The sequence below is a fragment of the Tiliqua scincoides genome, chromosome 6 (assembly GCF_035046505.1).
Source record: "Tiliqua scincoides isolate rTilSci1 chromosome 6, rTilSci1.hap2, whole genome shotgun sequence".
Classification (NCBI taxonomy): domain Eukaryota; kingdom Metazoa; phylum Chordata; class Lepidosauria; order Squamata; family Scincidae; genus Tiliqua; species Tiliqua scincoides.
Window position 1 is genome coordinate 23,539,218 of NC_089826.1, and position 24,518 is coordinate 23,563,735.

A 24,518-nucleotide genomic window follows, 5' to 3' on the forward strand; every position below is an offset into this window, starting at 1 on the left:
TAAAAGATCTCAAATAGGTAATTTAGAAAGTTCATACATTTGTAATACTTCTCAACCGTGAGAAATTGCAAGATGCAAATACACCTGTGCATTTTATCTCAATGAAAATTATGTGTCAATGAGACCCATTATTTACTATATTTATATTCTATGGAAGGCAGGTCTATGTGTACAGTGCTCCTGAGTAGTCCCCTGACCACACCACCAGCCTACCCCACCTGCTTAGCTTTACCAAGGTCCCTGTTCCATGTGCATTCTAGAACACTGTGGGTTGGGATCCACCAGTGGGGTCATGACCCAATTGTTGGTGTGTCATGAAACTGAAATTGACCAGCTTATTGCTTACAAGGAAAATATACTGCATCCTGTGGAAAGTGAAACTGAGCTGCACACGTGTGTTTACTTATGAATAGACAACTGTGCTTCAGTGCACTTTGGAGGGCTGGCCAAGAGAAACACATCTTCATCAGAATGGTCCTTACCCAATGAATGCATGCCTCCCCCAAAAAACACTTAAGGAATCCCCCCCCCTTCAAGCTGACAAGGAAATGTATTGAGACCTATGGAGAAAAACTGAACCAAAAGTGTGCATTTACTCATGAGTAGGCAAACATACCTGGGCTCCTATTGATGACCAGGTGAAGAGGAAAGGAAGGTCATCAGAATGATCCTGATCCAATAACTGTAGCGCTCACACACACACTCCAGAATGTGCCTCCCCACCGTAGTAAAAAGGATAAAAAGAGGTTTCACCAGCTAGTTAAGGTGAAACTTTTTTTTAGTTCTGTAAAGCTAGGTGGATCCTGACAGTGTGTCATTTAAAGAGTGAGCTCTGATGCTACAATCCTAGTGGTAAGTCCTGATGGTTTGGAAACCACTGCTCTAGAATACTGCACACCTAAACATACAACTTGGCTACTGAAACCTCAGTTTATGAATATTAAGGCACAATACTAACCAATTTTCTAGCACCAAGGTAAGGGCAATGCAACTGCAAAGTAAGGGAACAAACTTTGTCTTACCTTGAGGAGGCCACTATGGCTACCCCCTAAATGCAGGATGCAACACATGCCCCACTGGCACAGCTATGCCAGTGCTGGAAATTTGGTTAGGATTGCACCCTTAGAGTGGTACAACATGTTGCTAATCTCTATTAGCTCTACATCTTTGATACAATAACTATCTGCAACTTCATACAAGGAGCTGCATCATTTATACAACAGAGTTCTTTTCTCTACTTCCACATGTTCAAGACTTCCAAATAAATACATTATGACTTGAAGTCTAAATTGTGAGTCAGTTCAAGCTCAGTTGTCACATCAAAGTTTAAGTGGCACTCAAGATCTACAATTATATATGTAACATAGTGCACTATGTAATTTAAATGTCACAAACCACAATCTTTGGATATGACCGAGGTCTGTTAAAGCTACAAGATGGATCTCTGCTCCAGTGCCAACAACTGCATCTATGAAACAGCACAAATCTTATGCAAGCTTACTTAGAAGCAAGGTCCATTCAGTTCAATAGCGCTTACTCTCAAGTGTGTTTAGGACAGCAGCCCAAGTTAAAACTGGTATACTTTCTATACTAAAACACATGTAGGCTCTTACATTGTTGTCTATAGTTCAGTCTATTCCACCTGGAAACTAAACCCAGGATCCTAAGAAGCAAAGCAAAACAGACGTTTTCCCCATTGTTGAAAACCCAGGGCACAAAATATAAAATTACTTAAGCATCATTTCTTGCCTGAACCTTACCCAAGCCTTAATCCAATTGTTTTGAAAAGCAAGAAACATAATAGCCTAAATCATGTATAAATTGAGAGCCTCCCAAGAAATTCAAAAAGGATAAGCATGGCTGCATAACCCAGAACTAGGGCAATCATCCCAGAAGAAGTTAAAGAAATAATAAGGACATAAAAGAACCACCCATATAGTTGAGCATTCCGTTTCCTACAATGGCCCATGAACCCAAACAAGGAGGAGATGAAGGCACTGCTCTCCTGCCATTGCTCCTCTGCAATAGATATTCAGAAGCCAAAAGGTCGGCAGTAAGGTAAAGGAGTTTGTGTAGGGCACCGAGCCCTACACGAACGGAGCCCTACACGAATGGACAGGATCCAGTGAAGCAGAGCTCCAACGGACCCACCTCTCTGACTCCCCGCTCCCTCTCCCGGCACGCCTCCTGCCCACCCTTTCCCTGCCTCCCCGTCATGCCTCCTCCCCACCCTCTCTCTGCCCGCATCCTTCCTCGCCGGAATGCCTCCTCCCCACCCCCTTCCCACCCCCACTTACAGTGCCGTGGCTCATGGTCTATGAGAGCGCTGAGCAGCGCAGGACGGGTGCCAACCCAGCGGTAAGCCTCGCAGACGTGCCTTACGGCATGTTTGCAACAGTACGTGCCAGCAGGACTCAGGATTGGGCTCTGAAGCAGTGTTTCTCAAACTGTGGGTTGGGACCCACTAGGTGGGTTGCAAGCCAATTTTAGGTGGGTCCCGATTCATTTCAATATTTTATTTTTAATATATTAGACTTGATGCTATCATGATATGTGACTGCATTTAAGGAAATGTTACAGACTTGTAGTTTTAGCAAGCTGCTATGCATATTCTTTTAATAATGATAGTAAACGGGACTGACTCCTGGGTAAGTGGGGGTTGGATTGTAGCCTAGGATTGTTAAAAATGTTCCTGCTTGATGATGTCACTTCCAGTGATGAGATCACTTCTGGTGAGTCCTGACAGATTCTCATTCTAAAAAGTGGGTCCTGATACTACATATGTGAGAACCACGAACTAAGGGAATCTCTGCCTTAGTCCTATTTTTCCTAAACTAAAAAGGTTTAAGCACTGCAGCTTTTTGCCAAAAGAAAGGTTTTCCATCTCTCTCCTATATATCCTATGCATTTTTCCATCTCTGCAGTGTTCTTTTTGGATATAGTAACCAGAACAGTACACAGTATTCCAGGCTACTCCACAGACTTGTATTATAATATAGGCTATCTTTTCAACCACTTTTCTAATGACCCTTCTAGTGCAGAAACATATATAGATTTTAGTGGGAATGTCACTTCTTACCTGCCTCCACTTTGAAAAGGCCACATATACAATGTCATCTGAATTGTCCCTACCCGCACACCTGTTAACACTCTCGAGAGGCAGAACTTACCTGTGTAAAAACCATACTGATTTTTCTTCAGCAAGGTTTGTTTTTCTATGTGTGTCAAGAATCATGAACTCTTGAACATGTGTTTTTCTAATTCCTGTTCTCAGTGGAAGAGTGGCAAGTGCACGCATTTCCACACATGTTCCAGCTACAATCACACACTCAACCAGAAGGATGCAGGTTCTCCTTCACACCACAGCTGTACCAGTACTGCAAGGAGAATTTGCATCTGTCTCAAGTTCACACTGAGGGTGGTTGGAGCATGGACGTTTGTAATGACCAGGAAAATATAAGTGGAAGCCACCATAGGACTCTTACCTAATGGCCCCTAGAAAGCTGGCACCAACACTGCCTAGTATTTTATTTTTATTTGTATCCTGCCTTTCCCTTTTGCAACAAAAAGCCCACAACAGCTGATAATATAGAACATATAAAAATACAGTACTAGTGTATAAAATCAAATGCAATAATAAAACAGCAGTCAGAATAACCACAAATTATGAGAAAGCAGTGCGAAAACAGAAACATCTTGTGCTTCTATCAAAAGGCCAAAATGAAAGATTCCATTAATTCAACAGGGAGAGAATTCCCCAACGGTGGCACTGCCACAGAGAAAACACTTCTCCTTGTTGCTGCCAGCAAAGGCCCCAAGAGGAATTTTATCAGGGGATGTTTCTTTTGGGCCCCTTCTTTTCTCCATCAGTCATTACTCCCAGACTCAATCTGCCCATCTCCTTCAGCTCCCATGCCCCCTTTCTAGCTTCAGGGCCCAGGCACAATGTAACTCCTGCACCCCCTCTCAGAGGCCCTGGCTGCCATAGTGGCACACACAAGAGGCTCTCTTCAGATTATTTCAGAGGATGGACAGTCTCATATAAGAAGATGCAGCCCTTCAGATACCCTGGCCCCAAGCCAAGAAGGGTTATAAAGTTCAAGTCCAGCACCCTGAATTGTACCCAGAGACAAACCAGGAGAAAGTTCATTCGAAAGAGCAGTGTCACACAGGTGGCTGTGTTATAACTGCAGTGTCCAAATTGCCTCAAGAAGCTCAACATGGAGCATAATGCAATAATAAAACAATGCCCCCAATCCATGGACCACTATAGTCCAATTTATGTATGGACACAATTGGCACACCACCTAAAGCTGGGTAAAGCCCCTCCCCGCTACCACTAGGTCATCAGGGAAGCCAGGAAGACCCCTAAACAGTGAGCCTCCCCCTGCAGAGAGAATGTTATCCCATTCAAACAGTTTGCTGGTCCAGTACCCACATTGTAGGTTCCCAGGTCAAGAGAACCTCTATTTTGTACTAATTTAATGCTTAACTTCTTCACCTTCATCCAATCTCTCACTGACCTCAAGCAATTACCTAGGACTCTATATCATTCAATGGAATAGAGAGGTAGAGTTTGTGTGTCATCCACATATTGGCAATACCAACATCAACCCCCCAGGTGGTCTATCCCAGAGGTTCATATACATGTTACACAACATGGCAGACAGAATTGTCCTGTGGCATGCCAAAGGGTTCCAAGGTCAGGCCAAAGAGCAAGAGTCTTTCAGTACCACTTTCTGGGATCTACTGGCCAGAAACAACTGAAGCCACTGTAAACCAGCAACCCTCAACCGAAATCAGTGCAGAAAGGTACCATCACTGATGGTTTTGAAAGCTGCTGAGAGGTCCTGTAGGACTGATAGGGACCTCCTGACCACCAGTCATCTCAAATGTTTATCCACCTATACAATCAAACCTGTTTCTGTCCTAAAGCCAGGCCTGGACAGACCTAAAGGGGTCAAGACAGTCTGTTACAGCCAGAAAAACTTGGAGCTGCCACCACTCACTTGATCACTTTGTGCCAAAATGGGAAGTTTAAAACTGACCAGTGGTTATTCAGATCCAGAAAGAGTTTCTACAGGTGGTGGCAAACTACATTACTATTGACAATACCCTATTTCTCAAAGATGAATTAAACGCCCTCCCAGTTCACTTGGCCCCTAGGATAAAAATCTAATAAGCCAAGCGAAGTGAAACATTAATAGGTTAAGTTTTTCTTCACTGTTACATGAAAAAACTTCAGAAAAGGAGACTTTCCAAGCACACAATGGCGTGAGAGTCCTCTAATACAGTGTACCCTAATTAGGAAGGAAGGAAAAGCATTTTCTAGTTTAATTTTATGAGTTCAAAGAAATTCCAGAAATGCAAAAGGTGACAGGATCTTCAAAGTGATATCCTTTCTATATCTGACCTGATTCCAAAGACTTCATCCATCCAGAAAACTACAATCCTCACAAATCTACACAAGGGGTTACTAAATATATCATGTAGATTGGGAGAAGGAAGCTAGATCAGATCTACTATTCGTAGATCTGTGGGTGGTTTGGAGTAGCTAGGTAAGAGTTTTGATTCCAAATTGTTGCAATAACAAAAGGCTCCCCTGCTCCCAAATTAAGCAGCTGAACTTTTTTAAAAGTCTGAGAAAAGCATAAATTGGTTTTTGTGACTTGACTGGGAGGTTAGTTCTGGAACTGAAAACAAATTCCTGTGCATCATTTGTTCAGAGATACTCCTTTTATTACATTCTAACTACTATACGTGTCTGCCTCTATGAGCCACTACCTTGCATATGCTCCAGTAAGTATACCACAGAGTTCTTAGTAGAAACAAAGTAAATCCCATAACTCTGAAGTTGGTCCACCTTAACCCATTTTTGCCCAGCCCACAGGTGTAAACATTTTATTCCTGTTGTGTATATCCAACGATGGGCAAAAATGATTTAATGTAGACAGATTTACAACTAAAGTCATTAATATAAAACCACAGAGAAACAGTTTTTCCAAACACCTGAAAATTTCAGCTTTCATTCATGCATTCGAAACCATGACAAAAAGAGACTTATACATACAACTTAGAACTCAGAACTCTAAGAACTCTAGAACTAGGTCAATATCTTATGAAAAAGAAATTCACTCAAGCGTTCTAACATTTGTTTAAAAAACAGATTACATGTTTATTACAAAGCTTTAAGAGAATATATGCTAAGTGACAGATCTTTCCAGATCATAATGGGGGACAATGCAAGTAAAGTAGGAAAGCTAAACAACAGCCTCCCACAAGGCTCTGTAAAGGCACCCACACTATTTAACCTGTACATCTCAGACTTGCCAGTAACAAGGGGACGTAAATTTGGATATGCCGACAACTTGGCTCTAGCAATGCAGGGGAAAAACATGGAGGTGTTGGATGGCCTCCTCTCAGAAGACCTCAAGATCCTGGGAAAATATTTTGCTGACTGGAAGTTAATACCCAGAACCAGCAAAACGGTGACTACATGCTTCCACCGTAACAATAAATTAGCTAACGCAGCCCCGAAGCTCTATCTAAACAACAACCTACTCCCTTACAATCCTCATCCAAAATATCTTGGAGTAACTTTGGACCACACTCTCTCTTATAGTCACACCTTGAGAACACGTTCGCAAAAATCAATACCAGGAACAACATACTGCAGAAATTAATAGGAACAAGATGGGGAGCTTCAGCCACCACTCTCAGAACATCAGCATTAGGATTGATCTACTCTGCAGTAGAATACTGTACTCCAGTATGGCTTAACAACTGTCATACTAGCAAGATTGATGCCAGATTAAATGGAACCATGAGGATCATAAGTGGCTGTATAAGACCCATTCCTGACTGTTGGCTCCCCATTTTGAGCACTTAGCACCACCAACCCTATGGAAACAAGAGGCTTTAGTGAAAGAATATAGAAAAATCACCAACAACTCACTTCTACCAGTACATCAATCAGAAGGCTTAAATCCAGGAAGGCTTCTCTGGCACTCACACAACATCTGCCCAACAATTTTAACATCAATGTCCAATGGAAAGCTAAATGGGCAGTCGAATGCCCAGAAACGTGTAGTTATATAGACAATCCTACACTTAAGGCGTTAGGTTACGACTTACTTCACCAGCACTGGAAAACTTTGAACAGGATCCATACCCTACATGGTGTTAGTCAGGACTCAATGTTTAAATGGGGGCTAGTATCTACCCCACAGTGTGACTGCGGGTTCTTCCACCAAACCATATACCACATTGTGTCTGGCTGCAAACTGAGGCCCATGGTCTGACTTTTTCAATGAAGGTAACTCTGTCCTTGAATGGCTGGATGAACTGGATATTGACATTTGATCTAGTCTAATTGATATATAAGTCAATGTACATATTATATGCCATATTCTAAATAAATAAACAGAATATTTCTCAGAAATCAACCAACCACTCTATTTAAATACATACAGGTATTCATCAGATTTCCTGCATGAACAAGTCAAGCTTCTCAAAACAGTGTGAAAAATTCACTACCCCCAGCTGCTTCAAATCCTGTCTAACACTCTTAGGACAACAGATGTTGTCAACAGGTAGATGCTTTGTTATGCTAATGCAGAATTTCACTTGCACCATAAAGAAAATCCACACACAAATGGTCAGTCCCTCACATCACCTATCAGAACTATTTCTATCTGAGAGAAACCAAAAGACAGTGACACCAAGTTAATCTCTGCTAATGGTGCTCAGTTAGTGTGGAATTACATTACTCCAGAAAATGCAATTTCTCATACTTATATTAGCCAAAGTTAACTCAAATGTGAGGGTGGTGGGGTCATCTGTAAGGAAGTGCTTAATCACTCCCATGACCATCAATTCTGTGAGCAAAAATTCCTCCAGGCCATTCCCCCCACCCTTCCAAGCTTACATCCAGTGAGGATTTGCCTTCTGGGAACTCCTGTGGTTGTTTCATGAGCAAGAAAGGAAGCAAGAAGAGCTCTGGAAGGAAGTTGAGCAAGAGCTCTGTTTTTAAGTATTGTGATTTCTAGCACTAATGCTACCATCACTAAATCAGACAAAGCACAAAGTTTATAACCTTGCAATTTAAGTGAAAAAACCAAACTGATGCCAATAGAACAGAAATGAATCTATGAAGATGCTCTCAAATGCAACAAGAGCCTTTACCTTCTACAAGAGACTTCCTCTTCTTAGTAAATGATCTTCAAGTATTTAAGAATGTTGAAGCACACCATTTTATCAATGATCTGCCTTTTTACTCAAAATAGATTACGACTTTATAGACATAAAAGCACTATAATTGCACTTTAAGTAACCATTTGGCTGTTTAACAAAATAACTTTTGAAGTTTAACACCACCAAAACTATTCCCATCTTGGGAATAATATACATTCCATTCTCTTCCACACACACACAAAAAATTCAGTTTGAAAGGAAACAAAGATAATTTAGTATTTAGAACACTGCTATTATCCAGTACACATGCCAAACATCTAATCAAAGCCATTACTAATCTCTAATAAGCCAACAGCAAACATGGAGAAAGACACTCAACTATGAGATAACTTCAAAAGATCTCAGTTCTACATTCTGAACCTTCATGGATTCAGTTTCAATTACAAACTTTAACATAGCAGTTTTATGCTAGGAAAAAAGATGTATAGATAGATATCAAGGCATAATAAAAAGCAAGTTGCACAGTCAATATTATCTGCCCATACAGCTCTCTCAGAAAAATCTATCCATTATTCAGATGTTATATACCAACTGTGCTTATAGGATTAACTTTAGGGCCTTTCAAAATATTAAACAATGGCAATCTACATCTGACAAAACATGTACATTCATCAGAGAGGTAGAGCCAGACCCTATCTTCCTGCCAAGTATGTCTTCTTAATAGATACATATTTTTTACATTCCTAAGAGAGTATTTCATCTGTATCTGGAATACATGTGAACCTTAAACATGTAATGGTTCAACTGCAGAAGTCAAGAGAGCATATATATGGGCTTCGACCAGTGCAATCAGATGCTAAACAACTACTTTACTCCAGCCACCCGACAAGAAGAAATATATAAAAATACATGCAACATTCACAAATCCTTCAACCCAGATGGCTTCTCCAGTCTTCATACAATACACCCCAAACATTTGAGTAAGCCAAAAGGTAAAATTTTCACAGATACTAGCAAGTGCCCAAGACACAGAGAAATCTTAACAGCATTTAAGGACCCTGAAAAAGTTTACACGTTTTTAAGCAAAATGTGTGTAAAAAGAGTAGCTTACAATGAAAGGCAAATCTTGGCAAAGGTTGGCCACTGCCTGAGGCTGCATCACATTTTGCTGCCTTTCTGTGCACATGTCACCACTGTCACTTTGCATAGCCAGCAGCAGCAGGTTCCCCCTTCCTCCAGTGCCATTTATGAAAGCGACCCAGTGGGCAAGGAGGATGAGCCAACCCAAAACCCATCCTTCCACCTCTTTACCTTGAGCTTCAGCAATACCTCCTTCCTCTGTGCTGTGTTCCATCAGAAATAAACAGGGTGAGTGGAGCATGCTGGGGGCTCCCAGCATGCTCAGTTAATCCTGTTTCAATTAAACAGGATGACATGGAGGAAGGAGGCGGTACTGAAGCCTGAGATAAGGAGGCAAGGGTTGGGGTGGGCTCCACATCTCCAAGCTCTTCCTCTCCTTTCTCATTCAGCTGCTTTTCTAAGCAAAAAGGCAGTGGCAGTTTGTTTTTGTTTTCTTCCTCTAGCACCACTGGAGGAAGAGGAGGACTGCTGCTGCAAATTGAAGCAATTTGGTGAGCAGTGGGCTGGAAAGCAGATACGTGGTGGGGCATGTCTTGTCAGCTGGCTGATCCCCCCTCAAGCTGATGCAAGCCTTTCAGTTAGCATCATAGGCAAGCCGGCCCTTATGGAAGGCTATAGGTATCAATTGATAAGACACTGAGATTATTCCAATGCATATATTTTAAAACTGCCTCCCATACTCAGCATTGTTCAATTTAAAAAGGAGAGGGCATGAGAAAGCCAGTGAATGTATTAGAGATCTTGAAAAAAAGACTCAGAGGAAACAAATGTTTACAAAGATTCACCAGTTCTAACAACCCATTTATTGCGCGCAGCCGATGGACGTTTGAACCTAGAACCTTTTTAGTCCAACCCAGAGATCTGCTGGGAGGTGCGTTCACAAATATTGTACTGAGACCCACTTCACAATGAGAACCACATATATATACACCATCCATTACACATCTGCCACAAGTCATTCCACAGCACAGTTTTGTATAATTCACAATTATTGCAAATTCATCTCTTGTAGGTTGTTGAAAATTCCTCAAAAGCTTATACACAGCTAGAAATTTTGCCTGAGTGGCAGGAATGCACAGTCAGCATCTTAATTAGTAGAAAGCATATGTCTCAAATCCTGGCGAAACCATAAGGCTTGCTAATCAGTGAACAAAACTTGCCTTTCCAAAGAGTGGTTTGTACATGAGTATACAGACAACTTCAACTTACTGTTCTAGGGATGGGTGGAGAAAGTGATCCATTAGACATATAAGGATCATTATTCATATTTGGCATCATGATATACCCAGAATACCCAGAGTAAGAAGGTCCTTTACTGTATAAGCCACCATCTGTATGTTTCCCTGCAAAAAGCAAGAATTATTAATTAGTGTTCCTACTGTCATAGGAATCCTTATAGAATATGGCACGATTAATATTCTCCAAGCAGTTTTCAATTCTGGGGAAAAAATGCCCACATTTTTGTCATCATTGTTATTGTTAAAATTTTTAAGTCTTTTAAAAGAATACAGCAGTATTAAAATTCATATAAGATTTTCAACCATCATCAGTAATGCATTTTAATGGGTTCTAATGTCTGACTTCTGGCAAATTTGGAAATACAAATGACACACTCTACAAAATCTCAGCACATACAGTACCAAGAATATTTAAACTTAAAATAAGATTTAAGACCACATGTAAGGATTAGAGGTTATTTATAAGAAGTAACCAGCATATGCTGTGCTCTGATGGAAAAAAAGGATGTTCTAACAAGTTTTAAAAGCTTAACTTCTTTCTTGTAGGCTAGATACATGTAGTATGAACAAGTTTATTCTGGTTATTGGCAGGGTACTGCCAATTAGAAGCAATTAAGGAGAAAAAAGAGTTCAGGCTAGTGTACAACATTACCCTGCTGCTAGCGGTGGGCCTATTCAACACCGGGTATTCCATTTTTAATCTGTTTAATATCTAATTTAAATGACAATGGATATTTTGCAAGCACCCAGTCTGAAGCTGAAATACTGAATTTTACACTGAATTCATGTTCTAATCCTTTCTGGAAAAGGTTACTCAGCTCTTATGAAAGAAGAAACGTCCACCCTGAGGAGTGAAATGTAAACTAGCAAATTCTGGACACCTAATCAGTCTTACTGAAAAACATCATCTACAGTAGCTATCTGACTGAAGGAATATGCAAGACATTTAGGTAATTAGCAGTTCAAATTATTAGCAAATTGATGGAATGGTGATGCTTTCACATAATGATGATGCTTTCGCCCCCATGTATGGCTAAAGGGCACTTTTTCAAGTGGGTGCTCCTTTTTTTAGCAGGGGGAGAGTAACTGGCCCACCACACCCCAGCAGTGTCTGTTCTAGTGGCTGTCTGCTGGCGTTCTTTTGCATATTTTAGATTGTGAGCCCTTTTGGGACAGGGAGCCATTAGTTATTTGATTTTTCTCAGTAAACCGCTTTGTGAACTTGTAGTTGAAAAGCAGTATATCTATTATTATTATTATTATTATTATTATTATTATTATTATTATTATTATTATTATCTTAAGTCATAGAGTAGTAAATGAAATTACCCATTTTCTAGATTTAAATCACAAGCAGGGAGGGAGTAAATACAATGTTTTTCGCTGGTAGTAGAGAAGGGTAACAATGCCTTTGTATTGAGTAAACAGCAATTTTAATGCTATGTTTTAAAACAGTTTGGACCCTTGAGTAACTTGTGGCAACACTTCCATTGCATAAGAAGAGAAGGGGCTCACCCACCGAATTATATTGACATGAGAGGGCATGTTCAAATAAATGGAAGTTAAATGTCAAACAACCAATATTCACATGGTTCAAGGCCTTGATAAACTGCACTTAGGTATGTCAAATTATGATTTTACCAGAACACAGATTATACTTATTATTTTTAAGAAGTCAGCATTACAGGTCCACTTCCAGCAAAATCTGGAACTTTACATAAGAAGTTAGAATAATCTCTCTCACCTTCTTCAGAATGTTCTCTGCCTTTGTCATGGTAAGATTCCTGAGCTTGGCCTTGCCTGGACACCTGGACAAAAACAATTCACCAGTTATCAACATATTTCTATTCCTTTTTACATTTGCCCCTAATAAAAACTGATCCAACACAAACCCTCCTTACATCATTTTAAGAAAAAAGGGATAATGTGTTTTAAAACTGATTGTTTAAGTGTTGTTTTTTTCATTTGCACTTCAGAATTTGCAGTAACACAATCATGGCTCTGATTTATTAAAGTCCTTTTTTTAAAAGAAGTTTTCATTTTAGTGAAAAATTGTGTCATAAGAATCTCTGAACTACCCGAGCTTAAAAAGGCCTTCTAGTTTGTTTTAATGTTGATAAGTTGCCTAACAGTTTATGCAAATCCTTTAAAGAGTTTATGACTAATGCTCTGACCTTAGTGATTTTAACCCAAGGAATTTCATGGCTACTCTTGGCTTAATGCTATTATATGATCCTGTGATTCATACAAACCTACCTTCTCCTGCGCCATGAAAACTGATTTGGGAAGGAAAGAGCTCTCGCACTACTCTCATATCATAACAAATAAGCATGCTTTATAGGTGCATCAACCTACAAGAACTAATAGATAAGCACTAGTTATTGCAGATACCAAACACTAATATTTATTAGTTAGTAACCAAATAAAGTAACATCTTTCGAGACTGAAGGTTGCCAACAACAAAGTAACGTCATTAGTTCCATTCAATATAATGCAATGCCCAGCACAGAAGCATGAAAGCCAGTGAGAGAGTGTACAATCCAAACCTTCAAAAGACAGCCCAAATACAAGCACATTTGCAATTGAACCAAAAGTATCAAAATGAATCCTTATGAACTCAATGAACCATAAAAGTATGCACAGGACTACAGCCTTAACTGGGCCTTAACTGTAAATCCCGTTTTGTTTTTAATGGAACTTACTTTTGGTTGGGACCACCCCTTGATTGTTTTGGGTGGTACACAGCCACCATATCTACTTCCTAAAACTGTAGTGCCTTTATCAAAGTGATAACAGAAGCAACAGGGAAAAGAATGCTGCCAGTCCAATTTAGAAGCAGCTACTAGCTCTAATGGCCAAGCCACTTGCTATTACAGATGTACTGTATTTTAAAATTGCTTCTTTCCCCCAGCAAATAAAACCAGCCTCAAAAACTACTGACCTTCAGGTTTTTCAGTGCATGAGTCAGCTCAGCCTACACAGCTTTATTTGGCAACAAATATATGCAAGAGGTCTTCTCGCCTAAGGCTATAATGGCTTTTCAGACAACAGCCCTGAACCTATTCAAGCTTGCTTATAAAACATGGGTTACACAGTTTTCCAAAAGAAACCTCTGCCCTCCCCCAGTTTTCCTCTTGAAGAATCCATCAGATTTTAATTTCTTGGTGTCTTTATTCCTCCTTCTTCTGCCCCTACCCCATTCAGTTCACCCTCTGGAGTCAGGGAAAGGTGCCCTAACTGCCCACGTGTGTCTGTGTACTCTGCTCCTTTCTGTACTACATCAAGGCAAGGGCAGGAGTGCAGCCGGGACACTGCACAGAGAACGCACCAAACTAAAGTTTTGACCTCAGATCAAGTGGGAGGCTTGATGGCCATCTGCAGAGGCACAGCAGACAGGAGGCTGCCCTGCCAAAAGCGGACAAGAGAAGGGGCAGCGGGAGGAACCAGCACACTTGAAAACATGTATTGGGAGATCCAGTAGCGACTCAAGTTGGGGAAGGATCAGAAGGAATGCGAAAGCGTCATGCAATCGCTGTTCCTCTCCTCTGTGCCTGCCTGCCTGCCCGCCCACTCCCCCGTCGAAATGGGGAGGGGGGAGCAAAAGGCTCCGCGACTAGAGCTTGCAACTCCACTCCCTCCTCCGCACGCCAAGCGCTACTCATTCATGGGGAACTTGCAGGATCAGTTTTCAAAGCGCCGTGGTCAAAACAGTATTCCACTTGGCAGCTTCCAGCTTCCCGTTTTCCACACACACACACACACACACACACACACACACACACACACACCCTTCTTTCGCTGGCCCGGAAAAAGTCTGCTTTAGCACTTTCAAAAACAAAAACCCTTTTTGAAAAGGCGAGTGATCAAGTATGAAGCTCGCAGGGGCCAACTTTGGGACTCTTTTATCTTCCCAGATTAGAAGAATGAAGCCACCCACTCGAAAGCAGGCCTGCCAGGAGATGATGGCGCCCCAGAGCTTTCCCACTGTTGGAGCACTCAATGTGGGGCGCCCCCCAAAACCCACCCAAAGAGCGGGATGGGAGTGCAGCCCGTGCCTAACTTGCTGTCGAGCTCCCTGATCCCTGCCCACTCCAGAAGTGGATTCCGCTCCATCAGCTGTTGGTCACCGAATCCCAGGGTTCCCCTCTGCCCCCCTACCTCGTGCCCGTTGCTGTTGGGGATGGTCTCCGACTCGTTCACCAGCGAGGACTTGATGTCGGCCAAGTCGCCCTCTTCCTCCGGGTGGCTGATCTCGGCGAAGATCTTCTCCTTCTGGGGGTCGCCTTCGTCTTTGAAAGGGATCATCTCGTCGGTGGCGCAGAGCTCCGGGTCTCCCCCGCCGCCTCCTCCGGCTCCCGAGAGCTGAGGCATGGCAGTGGCCGCTCTTCGGAGCCTGCTCCACCCGGGAGTAAAGGGAGGGAGGGAGGGAAGGAGAGAGGAATAGCAGGAATTATGGAAGTCTTGGAGGACGGGCTCTGCTGGCTCTCAGTCGCACGCCCTCCTCCTCCCCTCTCCCTGCCACCCGTACCCAAACACCTGGGGGAGAGTGGCTCCCCGGTCGCCCTGATCTCCTGGCCTGGCCTGCCTTTCGCAGAAAAGACACTCGCACCACCCCTCCCCCTCCCGGTTTCTGTTGTGTCTGCAGCCGGAGGACGGGAAAGCCTGGGCAAGTTGGTGTCCCTTCCCGTTGGCTTTGATCTCCCCATCCTGGTCGCCTGGTTTCTTCAAAGGAGGCCGCCAAGTTTTCCCGCTGACCCTCCAGTCCTCCTTCGCCCCCCTTCCACTCCTTGAAAGAAGCCAAGCCGAAAAAGGTGACTGTCCGATTGGAAACACAGCGCGGTGCTTATTCAGCAAGGAGAAAAACTTTGGGGGGGGGAGGGGGAGCCTGGGGATTGAGATCTGGAGACTCCGGCTGCAATCCTAGCCACACTTTCCTGGGAGCAAGCCCCACTGACTCCGCTGGGACTTACTTCTGAGTAGACAGGCATAGGATGGGGCTCCAAGGCTGCAATCCTAGCCACACTTTCCTGGGACCGAGCCCCATGGACTCTCAGCGCCACTGAACAGGCTGGGACTTACTTCTGAGTAGACATGCCCAGGACCGTGCCCTCAGACTCCATTCCTTGGGAGCAACGTGGGGAGGGGCCCTGAGCGCCTGCCTGCCTGCCTGCCAGGGTCTTCGCAGAGGGCTTCTCGGCCTCGAGTCCTCCTGGGGGAAGCCCTCTCCCAGTGGGGAGGGGCGGAAGGGGGAGAGACAGGAGAAGGCGCACCCACCCAGCAGGACTCTCCGCCTTTGTCCCTTCGGCCGGGGGCTCGTCTTCCTCCTCCCGGCCCCCGGCGCAGGGCAGCCCCCAGGTGCCGCTGAAGTCCGCGGGCGGGGCGCCTCCCACACGCGCCAAAGTTGCGCCCCCTCGCCACGCTCTTCCAGGCGCCGGTCGGGGGCTGCTCCGGAGAAGGCAGCCGGCAGCCGGCTCGGGGCCTGCCGCTTCCCGCCCCAGGTGGAGCCGCGCGGGCCGAGGAGCGCTCGCTCTGGGGCGCCTCTTTCCCGCGCGCACCTGAGCGCGCTGCGCAGACGCCGCTGCCGGACTGCCCCCGGCTCGGCCGCGCGAGTCCTCCTCGCGGGGTGAGCTCCGTGCGAAGCGAGGGAGGCAGTTGCCCGGCTGCCTCTGCCTGCCTGCCTGCCTGCGTCCTTCGCGCGCGCTCCCCGCCTGCCTGCCTGCCTCCCGCCCTCCCCCTGTGCGTAACTTTAACATCCCCTCCACCCACTCCTCTCCTCCTCCTCCGCTGAAAGGGGGGAGGGGAAGGGAAGGAAGATGAAAGGGAAGCCGCCGCTCGGATTGACAGCGCATTGATAGACGCTCCGGAGAGGGAGGGAGGAGAGGAAATGGATCCGCACCGAGAGGGGAGGGCGGGGGGGAAGGAAGGCACCCGGGGCCCGGGCGCAGAGCAGTGGGCCCCGCCAGCAAGTCCTTCCCACCCGGGGAAAGGTGCCCGCCAGGGTCTGAAAGTTGGGGAGGTTGCAAGGGGGGGGAAAGGTAGCCTGAAGTCGGAAAATGGGTCAGCTGGAGGTTTTCCCGGCTCCAGAGAGGCAGGCGCGCCCCCTCCCCAACTGTTCGCTCTTGGATCAGTTCGACGGTCGCCCTCCCCCCCAATTCTCCTGACATCGTTTATTATTTTCCGTGATTTAAATGGGGCTGAACAGAACCAAACCCCAAAAAGCGACGAGGGTCTGAAGGAAACAACTCTTCCAAGGGGTGGAGGTTTCTAATTCACTCTTTCCCTAAGGAGAGCTCTCCAGAGAGGACAAATCGTAGTTATCTGAACATCTTCAGACAAATCTGGAACAAGGAGGGCTTTGCTTTCTTTCTTTTTCTATTTTCTAGGGCTGCTTTGTTAAGACTTCCCCCTTTTGGGGGGGGGAGAGAAAGGGGGAGGCGAGACGTGGTGAAATTGTTTTGTAGCTGCAAGGGGAAGCTAATGGGGTGGGTGGGTGGGTTTGGGATTGTTGGCGAGTTACCGTTTCAGGGGGAACAAAGCGAAACATTTTTAAAATGCTGATTAAAACGGGTAAGGCACCAGCTGGGGAAGATCCAGAATGAAAAAGGGCAACAGAGACGCCTCCTTCTCAGGCCTGGATCAGCAGCATCTCAAGAATCTGACTAGGAATCGCAGAAAATTGGCTCCGCCACGCGATCCCCGCTGCTACCCTTAAAAGATCCCGATCATTTAAGGCCGGGCATATTTACTTGAGAGTAAGTGAGAGGGACTTGGGGCACAATCCTATGCATGTCTTCTCAGAAGAAAGTCCCATTGAGTTCAGTGGGGCTTACTCCCGGGAAATCGTGCATAGGATTGCAGCCTTACTTCCGAGTACACACGTACAGCGTTGAGCTGAATAAAGCACCTATTCTCAGGAGTCCTCCTCATTCCACCCAGTCCCTGCTCACCTGTAAGCTCATAACTGTGCTGAGTTTATTAGCGTGCTAAGGAGGAATAGGCGCTTTATTTGGTTTTGGTTTGTTTTTTCCTCTTATTAATCTGCACTAGAAGGGGGGGGAGGAGAATATAAAACCCTTGCAGCTCGATCTTGTGCAAGAAAGTCCAGTAAGCTCGACTGGACTTCCTAGAGGGTGTTCTGATGACCCTTCAGTGTTGCAACGACACTGAAAACCCGCACGGCTGTGCCAAGAGAGAAAAGGGAAGCCCGACGCTTAGCCCATTTTCTAAGGACGTTTTTTAACCCCTTCCGAGACGGTCATGTAAAGAGCCAAGGACGACGTTTTCCAAGTTGATTTTCCAAATCTGGGGAGTGCTTTCGAGCTATCACCATTTCCTTCCTGCCTCCTAGGATCAAAATTGCAGCTGAGGGTTAAAAACCAACGCAACTCAGCCATGCAGCGTCCGTTCTCATGAAGCGGGGGGGGGAGGGGAACGACCCCCCCAATGCGAGATCCTACAGCTGCAGTATTTGCAGGCCGACCCTGTGCAAGACGCAGCTTGACCCGCTGCCTGCGGGCTCGGTCGTGAGTCGCTCCCTGCGGCTGACACGTAGATCAAGTGCCTCCAGAGCTGGGGAGCACGTTGTGCTGGGTGAGACCGTGGGCTGGCACCCCCTGGGAAGCGGGCACTGCGCTTGCTATGTCGGGGCAGCTCCTCCGGCCCCTCGCAGGCTGCGAAGTTTCCAAGGACTATCGCTGTTTAGATCTTAGATCTTTAGATCTTGCGCTTCTAATGGGGGTCCGCTTTCGCCCTTCTTGGGACTAGTTGGGACAGCCAGCCCCCCTTGCAGGACCCTCCCGAATGCTCCCCCATCACTGTCGTTTAAATGACCTCATGGGAACCACTTAGGCAAAAGGGGGGGCGGGGGGCGAACTGGCGAGGGCAGGACTGGGAGGATGCGTTTGAGTAGAGACCTGCTTCGGAAACGCTGCGCAGACGAGGGTTTCCTGGGACAGCACGCATGTCTTTCGCCTTTGGCTCTTTCACACTCTCGGGTCCACTTGGACCTGCCAGTCCAGGCCAAGCGGGAAGGCTTCGGGGAGACGCGCAGCCCCGCAGAACTTTGCGTACGAACCCTTGTGGTCCGCAGCGCTCATCCCCAATGCATCGGGTGGGTGTTTTTTTTGAAGAGCTCGCTATTAGCTGTCACCACGATTCGCGTTCGGGGCTCCAATTAGCACGTGTCCAATCGATTGGCGCTGCCACTGGAAATCGAGGCCGGGCGGCGCAGTCCTTTCCAGTCGCAACGAGATTTGTGTCAATTGTGTTGGGGTTGCCTGTTTGCGGGCCCCGGAGGATGGGGGGAGAGCCGCTTTCTCCAGGGAGTGCCGTTCGCACGGAGGTTTAGGATTAATCTGATCCCTCTAATAAAACAATTAGGGAAGGATTTTGTGCCTGTTTCTGAAATGCGCCCTCAATCTGTCCTTCTCGCCCGCCCCTTCCAGCAGCCACATCCCCATCGTTTGGTAATTCCCCCCCCCCAACACTCTGACTGTGAAATAACAAGGCGGGCAGTTCCACCGGGTGCCAGAGAGATGCCCCTTCCCCCTGGCCGGGGGGGGGGCGAAATCCGAACAGCAACAGCAGCACCCCCCCCCCCCAATTAGTCCCTGGCAAAATGAGCTGTGTGTTTAATTACAGAGAAAGGAGCCGCGGCCCCTCGATGGGTTTTGTTTTAACTGAAGCAAAAGAAGAAGAAAAACCCTCTTCTCTTTCATGTGGGCTGGAGGTCCTCCCAACGCCCCCCCCCTTGTGGGACTCTTCTAAAGACAGGCAAGAGCGAGGAGAAGGCGTGGGATGGGGGGGGGGAGGCTGAATGATTTAGGACAAGAGCAGCAGCTCAGGAAAACCGACTCGCCAACGCCAGATTCTCGGACTGGAGAGAACACGAGGTTGTGTGTTCAGAAGTAGGGACAAATGCAGCCCGGGCTGATTACAGTTCGGAGCAGGCGAGCCTATGCAGGCTTCCTTAGGAGTAAAAAGTGTAGTAAGTGCCATCCACCTCGATCAAAATCGAAGAAAGCACCATTTAATTAGGACTTGTGTCTGAGTAAGAATTTTATTCATTCGGATCATACTTTTCATCCAAGGATCTTAGGGCTGCGTGTAGGACAGGTTCTTCTGCCGCCTAGTCTGCCTCCTTACAACAAGCCTGTGAGGTAGGTTCCGTGAAGAGACAAGTGACTGGCCTAAGGTGGTTGGTTCGAACCCACTCCTAGCCCAGCACTGGAACTGCGGACGACAATTGTATAGAATTGGGCTGCAGAAAGACGCTGGGGCTGGTCTGAGGTTCTCCAGCACACACAAAAACTCAACACGGTGCAATCTTATGCATGTCTACTCAGAAGTAAGTCCCACTGAGTTCAGTGGGCCCAATCCTATCCAACCTTCCAGCTTCGGTGCAGCCTCGAGATAAGAGAAAAAATGTTCCCCTGACTATCTCCCTACCATAGGTTGCAGCTCATGCCCCGTTGGCACAGCTGCACCAGCATAGGAAAATTGGATAGGATTGGGCCCAGTGGCAGCTACTCCCAGGTAAGTGTGCATAGGATTGTATTCCAAGTGAGTACTGTCTGAGTAAACTCAGGTGAACCTGTGCACCTTGATTGAAGAGTAGGGGCCCAATCATATCCAATTGTCCAGTACTGGTGCAGTGAATGGGGCCTGCAGTGTATTCTGCCCTAGGGGGGAAGTCACAGAGGCCTCCTCAAGGTAAGGGAATGTTTGTTCCGTTATCTCTGGCCGCATTGCGGTTGCACTGGTGCTGGAAAGTTGGATAGGATTGGGCCCTAAGTCCCATTGAGTATGAATAGGATTGTGAGCCTGGGGCCCAATCCTATCCAACTTTCCAGCACCGATGCAGCCCTAAGGTAAAGGAACAAATGTTCCCTTACGTTGAGGAGGCCTCCCTGACTGTCCCTCCTCCCCCCACTGCAGGTGCAGCGTTGGCATAGCTGCATCAGTGCGGGAAAGCTGGATTGGATTGGGCCCTTGGTTCTTGGACCAGAACCTCTCCATTGTGGGTGACCAGAGTGCAGACCACGTTACTGTATAGAAGAAACACTGACAGAGGATAAAGGAAACGGAACGGAACTGGACGGTGTGTCCCCAGCAGCGGAATGGTAGAGAGCCCTACGCCCCATTTGCGCTGCTGGGGTATCCGAGCAGGAACACCCATTGCCGTGCGGAGTTTCCCCTCCAGAAAGCTGGGCAAACAAGTCCAGCTCACGGCGGCTCCTTTGCAGCCAGCAAACCCTCTTCATGACGCGGCATTCACACGTTAATCATTACCTGGGCTGCGTGGCGCGTGAACTCCCAGAAGGCAGGGTCAGGTTAGGAGGCTCGTGAACTTGAGAGGGTTAAAGAAAGGAAGTCGGAAAAGTCAGGGGAGGAACGTCTGAACGGTGTCACTGGAAACAGGGCAAGTCGAGAAATCGGGGGGGGGAGGGGAGAACTCCCTTCTCAACACGGGAGCTGAATAAGCACCCCCCCGCCCCCGACGGACAGGAAGGAAGATGCATCATCAGAACCCAGGGGTCATTGGACTAGGAAGCCAGCGTGCTGCTGCTTTCCAGGTCTTCCAGGTTAGGATCACAACCACAGACAGACCCCACAGGATATGAGTAAATCGGCTGTAAAACAACACAGGCTCAGCAGCATTAAAGGCGGGGGGCACTGACTAAAAGTGAAGCAGACAGCAGGAGAGGTGAAGAAAGAAGCCATCCCGCCCGCCCCCCAGCGCCCACACACTTTCTCAGGCGGGACCGACACGCTTAAACCCCTCAGTGGCGTAGCTAGAAGGGTGCAAAGCCCTAAGTTTTGCAGGGAGCCTCCCCCTCGGAGGGGAAATCGGAGGCGAATTGCTCCGAAGGGGAGGGGGGCCCTTGCACGCTGCGGTGAGGCTCCCTGGAAAACTTAGGGCTTTGCACCCCTTCTGGTTATGCCACTGCCCCAGATACTAGGCAAGGGGGGGCGGGTGAGACAACTCCGCTTTATTATCGCTTTACACGCCACGGGCTCATCAGCTGCAAACAGGGACGGGGGCTGTTTAAGCCCTATATCTTTTATTTTTATTTACTTTAAGCCCTATATCGATTATATGGGGGGGGGGGAACCGCTACTCATGTCGAAATACATCCGCAGGTCCGAGTCACGCCTACTCGGGAGTAAGACCAGCTGACTCAATACGCCCGCCAGTTTAGTAAGCGTGCGTGACGAGTACCGCTGAATTCAGCTTGATATCCCCTGAAGATTTGGCTGGGAAATGTATTGGGGGGGGGGGGAGACTTACAGCCCAAGCATGTCTACTCAGAAGTAAGTCCGATTAGAGACAATGGGGATTACTCCCAGGTAAGCGTGCATAGGATTGCAGCCTTATTCCGACGTCAACACGCGCAGCAAATTGCCTCCAAATATTCGGAGCCCATCACGTGATGGGCCAGTGAGATGGCAAAGAAACTCGAAAGGTCAAAGAAGTTTGTGGGAAAAGGCAACGTGCTGCCTGGAAAGTCTCTTCGTAATTTACAGCGGAGCACAATCCTACCCAAGTCTACTCAGCAGCGAGGTGCGGTGGATGGGGAGGCAGGGCCTCCCCACCAGAGTCCTTGGAAGTGCAGTGGGTGGGGAGGCAGGTGAGGCAGTGCCTCCCCACCAGAGTCCTTTGAAAAGCACCGTGTGAGGTGCCCAAGCATCCAGAGCCCGCGCGCGGTGCTTTTCACAGGACAGGACCCCAGTGGGGAGGCACTGCCTCCTCACTCACTGCAAGGACTCTGGTGGAGAGGCACTGCCTCCCCTGCCTCCCCACTCATAAGTAAGCCCCATTGCGCTAAGTTGAACTTGCTCCCAGGAAATTGTGCCTCGGATTGCAGCCTTCAAAAGCGTGCAAGGCGCATCTAACTGAGTTGCAGACCGAGAACAGCCCGCTCAGACTCCTTGCCAAAGCTCCAAGCTAAGGCGCGGAGCGCTTGCGTGAGAAAAAGGCCTGGGCTGCGAGGCTGTCCTTAAATAGGCAGAGGGCGGGGCTGCGGGGCGCGCGGGGCGGGGCGGCGGCTCCCTTTGATGCCCTGCCGGCTGCCTCTTTCATCCTGCTTTGCTTCCCCTCGCCGGCCTCTTTGTGTGCCTAAATTTGGCAGGGAGCTGGAGCCGCGCCAGCTTTTCCACGTGTGCGCGCTCAGAGTTGCCAGCTGAGCAGGGAAGGGTTTTCTTCCGGGTAAGGAAGCAGAAAACAAGATGCAAGAAGGGAAGGGGGGGCGTTGCAGCTGCAAAGTGTGAAAAGAGAGAAGGGGGAAGCAGCCCCCCAGCCTGGGCACAGCCCTCCCCTGAACACTCTGGCTGGGGCAGCTTCAGAAAGAAAAGCAATCAGTTGCATTTCCCTGCACCCCCTTTCTAGATTTCTGTTTGGCATGTTGACATTTGTTCTCCAGGAGAAGAATGGCTTGCTCTCAGTTTGCACTCCCTGCAGCTCCATGTCTTCCACTGTCAATATTATCTTAGCAACAAATAATATCCCTTGCACTGCTCTTTTCTCCAGCTGAAACAATCAGAACAAAGGTGATGATGATGATGATGAGAGGTTTTATTATTATTATTTTTCTCTTCCCCTCCATGACTCACTGCAAAAACCTTCATCATCACAGTTTTACAGTGAGAAGTAGGGAGGGAGGGAGAAACTGCCTCTCAGATTAAATCCTAATTAGGGAGCCTCCTTTCAGACACAGTAAACTCTGGAAGATCTGCTGTGGTGGGGGTGGGGGTAACAGAGAATACAAGCCATTGACAACTCTTTTAAAAAAAAACACATGGTTTTGGAGGTTTTTTCAACCAGGGCAAAAATTTTTTAGAACCTCCACATGCAGTGTTGTTAATTATAATGAGCTTTGTTAAATACAGCTGTTTCCTATGGATTTAACTTTAGCTACAGTATGTTGTTACTAAACGGCAACTGAAATGTATCAGAGAAAGAACTCCCAGATTGATGCTATTTTCTGAATAATATACTAAAATTAATTTTATCGATTGGCCAAGGTTGCAAATCTATACACACTTATTTGAGAGTAAGGGCCCAATCCTATCCAGTTTTCCAATGCCAGTGCAGCTGTACCAATGGGGCATGCAGTGGCATCACTAGGGTTCACGTCACCCGGTGCGAGATACCAGCGTGTCACACACACACCCCTGCAGTGGGTGGGGCAACACCCCAGGTGGTGGGTGTGGTGATGTACCATCACTCTGCCCCCACTGGTTTTTTGGCTGTACCTTTTGATAGAACAAAGATAGAACACATTCTGCATGAAATTACACATTGATTGATATATAACATGATGGTATTATTCCTCCAAATTATGATTTTAGTCACTAGTGGTGTCACATACCCCCAAGGGTGTAAACTTGCTAACACCTTATTGCAGCAGTTCTCAAACTTTTAGCACTGGGACCCACTTTTTAGAATGACAATCTGTCCAAGACCCACCAGAAATGATGTCATGGTGGAAGTGACATCATCAGGCAAATTAAAATAAATAAGTATAAATAATTAAAGTAAAACAAATAATTAAATAAGCAGAAGCCAGCCCTGGTCCACCAAGTGAATTTCCTCTGTAGCCTGCCTGCAATAACACCCCCCCCCCCAAAAAAAAAAAAAAACCAGTAAGGTTTTCAGCCCTGCCCAGTGCCCAGTTCAATTTAACCAGATCACTGTCAGGATCCACCTGGCTTTGCAAGTCTCAAAAAAGTTCACCTTATCAGCCTCTGTTTCAATCCTTTGGGGGGGGGGGCGGCTGCCTTCTGGAGCATTTGTTGAGCTCCAGTTCCATCAGATCAGGACCATTCTGGTGGCTTCACATTCCCCTTTGCCTGGCCTGACCATCAGTCAAGGCATGTTTGCTTACTTTCAGGCTTAGTTCCGCTTTCCATAGGGCTCAATACATTTGTCTGCTTGGAAGGAGGGAC

General features: G+C 46.7%; 2 protein-coding genes across 3 annotated transcripts in view; one reads left to right on the forward strand and one right to left on the reverse strand.

The window, feature by feature from the left end:
• LEF1 (lymphoid enhancer binding factor 1) overlaps positions 1 to 16,006 on the reverse strand; it is a 141,294-nt gene extending 125,288 nt beyond the window's left edge. For both annotated transcript variants that reach the window (XM_066631578.1, XM_066631580.1), the window contains exons 1-4: positions 15,846 to 16,006; positions 14,730 to 14,964; positions 12,316 to 12,379; positions 10,543 to 10,676 (exon numbers count right to left, since the gene is read on the reverse strand). In XM_066631578.1, coding sequence (XP_066487675.1) covers positions 10,543 to 10,676; positions 12,316 to 12,379; positions 14,730 to 14,942 — 411 coding nt within the window. In that variant the 5' untranslated portion in view covers positions 14,943 to 14,964; positions 15,846 to 16,006. The remainder of the gene's footprint in view (positions 1 to 10,542; positions 10,677 to 12,315; positions 12,380 to 14,729; positions 14,965 to 15,845) is intronic.
• RPL34 (ribosomal protein L34) overlaps positions 1 to 24,518 on the forward strand; it is a 338,386-nt gene that overhangs the window by 92,827 nt on the left and 221,041 nt on the right. The gene's annotated exons all lie outside the window — the stretch shown is intronic.